This window comes from Aristolochia californica, unplaced genomic scaffold (assembly GCF_029961685.1).
Source record: "Aristolochia californica isolate CCGP_79_NKW_82.1479 unplaced genomic scaffold, dmAriCali1.0.hap1 SCAF_11, whole genome shotgun sequence".
Taxonomy (NCBI): Eukaryota; Viridiplantae; Streptophyta; class Magnoliopsida; order Piperales; family Aristolochiaceae; genus Aristolochia; species Aristolochia californica.
In genome coordinates, this window is record NW_027181782.1 from 25,868,169 (window position 1) to 25,869,448 (window position 1,280).

At 42.3% G+C, this 1,280-nt stretch overlaps 1 protein-coding gene across 1 annotated transcript; it reads right to left on the minus strand.

The window, feature by feature from the left end:
• Positions 1–627: 627 nt before the first annotated feature.
• On the minus strand, positions 628–1,038 carry LOC137943675 (auxin-responsive protein SAUR68-like). Its single transcript, XM_068789117.1, has one exon. It carries the CDS (start codon positions 1,036–1,038, stop codon positions 628–630), a length of 411 nt encoding a protein of 136 aa, XP_068645218.1.
• Between the last annotated feature and the right edge of the window lie 242 nt (positions 1,039–1,280).

Here is a 1,280-nt window from a genome sequence, read left to right on the forward strand (position 1 = left end):
CATGTCTCACCAAATCCCATGCCTTCGATTCCGGAACAATAGATTGTGTGGCTGCTGTTTTTCGTATGGTCTTGTTCTATATGAAGGAGAACCAGTTGTTGTAAAATTGCCCGTCAGGTTGAGACTTTTTCCTGCATTCTTAGCTAAAGAAAAAGAGCTAAAACAGTCAACGAAGGTTTTCTTTTATGATTAAAGGATGACAAAGGGAAACAGAAGGATGAAACGGGCGATTCAGTCGCAGCATTAATGACTACAAACTAGTGAATAGAAGGTGATGGTATACCTACTCAATTATTCCACATGACGATTGAAAGAGGACAACTTTGACGCTGGTCAATTGAAGGCTAACAATAACAGTTCCAGGCAGGAGTGGGAGCACACCATGTGATCGTCCATACGATATAAGACCACTTTTCTTTTTGTTCTTGTCCAGAAGGACTCTCCATGTGGGTTGGCAGATGTTGGACTGGCCGCGACAAATTATATCAAACCCGCTTAAACTTTTGTAAACAGAAAGCTAACAATATGATGAATGAAGTGGAATGATCTGTATAATTTCTGTATTGAAGTGTTTCAACAATTATGTCAGATGTTAACAGGAAGTACATTTCATCTACAATGCTTCATTTAGAAGCCGTGGACAAGTCTTTGATGATCACTAAATCCTTCAAAGTGTAATGCTGATGAGTGCCGGCAAGAAGAGATGGAGAGAATCACTGCTTTCTCCGTTTCTTTGGAGACTCTTTGCGTGAGCAGCCACTGTATGGCTTCCATTAAAACTGAATTACAAGGTAATCTGAGAGGAGAGTTGCTTGTTAGCCCATACTCTTCTTCTGAAATTTTGAAGAGCTCTTCAAAAATTGGGGTGGAGAGGTAGTTGAGGGGGACTTCAAACCGCTTCTGGTCGGTGGTGTAGAAAACAAAGTGGCCTCTGCCAGCAACCATTTTATCCTGCCTGACGCTATTTCCGGCAACATCTCTTTTGTGAGAGATTCTTTTCCTTCCTATGGCTGCCATCCTCTGCCATTTCTTCGCCATCCGCAGGAGCTTGCTGGGTTTCATCATGGTTGAGCTACGATGGAGAGAATGATGAGTAATAGGAAAGATGAGGATCGAGAGCTTGGATTGCTGTAGAGTTTGTGTTTTGCAGAGACCTATGGATCTCTTATATATTTTCAGGGAAAGAGGATTCGATTTGAGGGTGGGCCTCGTTTAGGATGCACAACCATGTGATTGTTGGACATATAGCATGTTTAGGTATGGTGGCATGTCGGGTTCAT

Bases quoted from the DNA above. Each gene is read 5' to 3' on its own strand.
- LOC137943675 (XM_068789117.1), bottom strand. From the start codon at position 1,038: ATGGCGAAGAAATGGCAGAGGATGGCAGCCATAGGAAGGAAAAGAATC.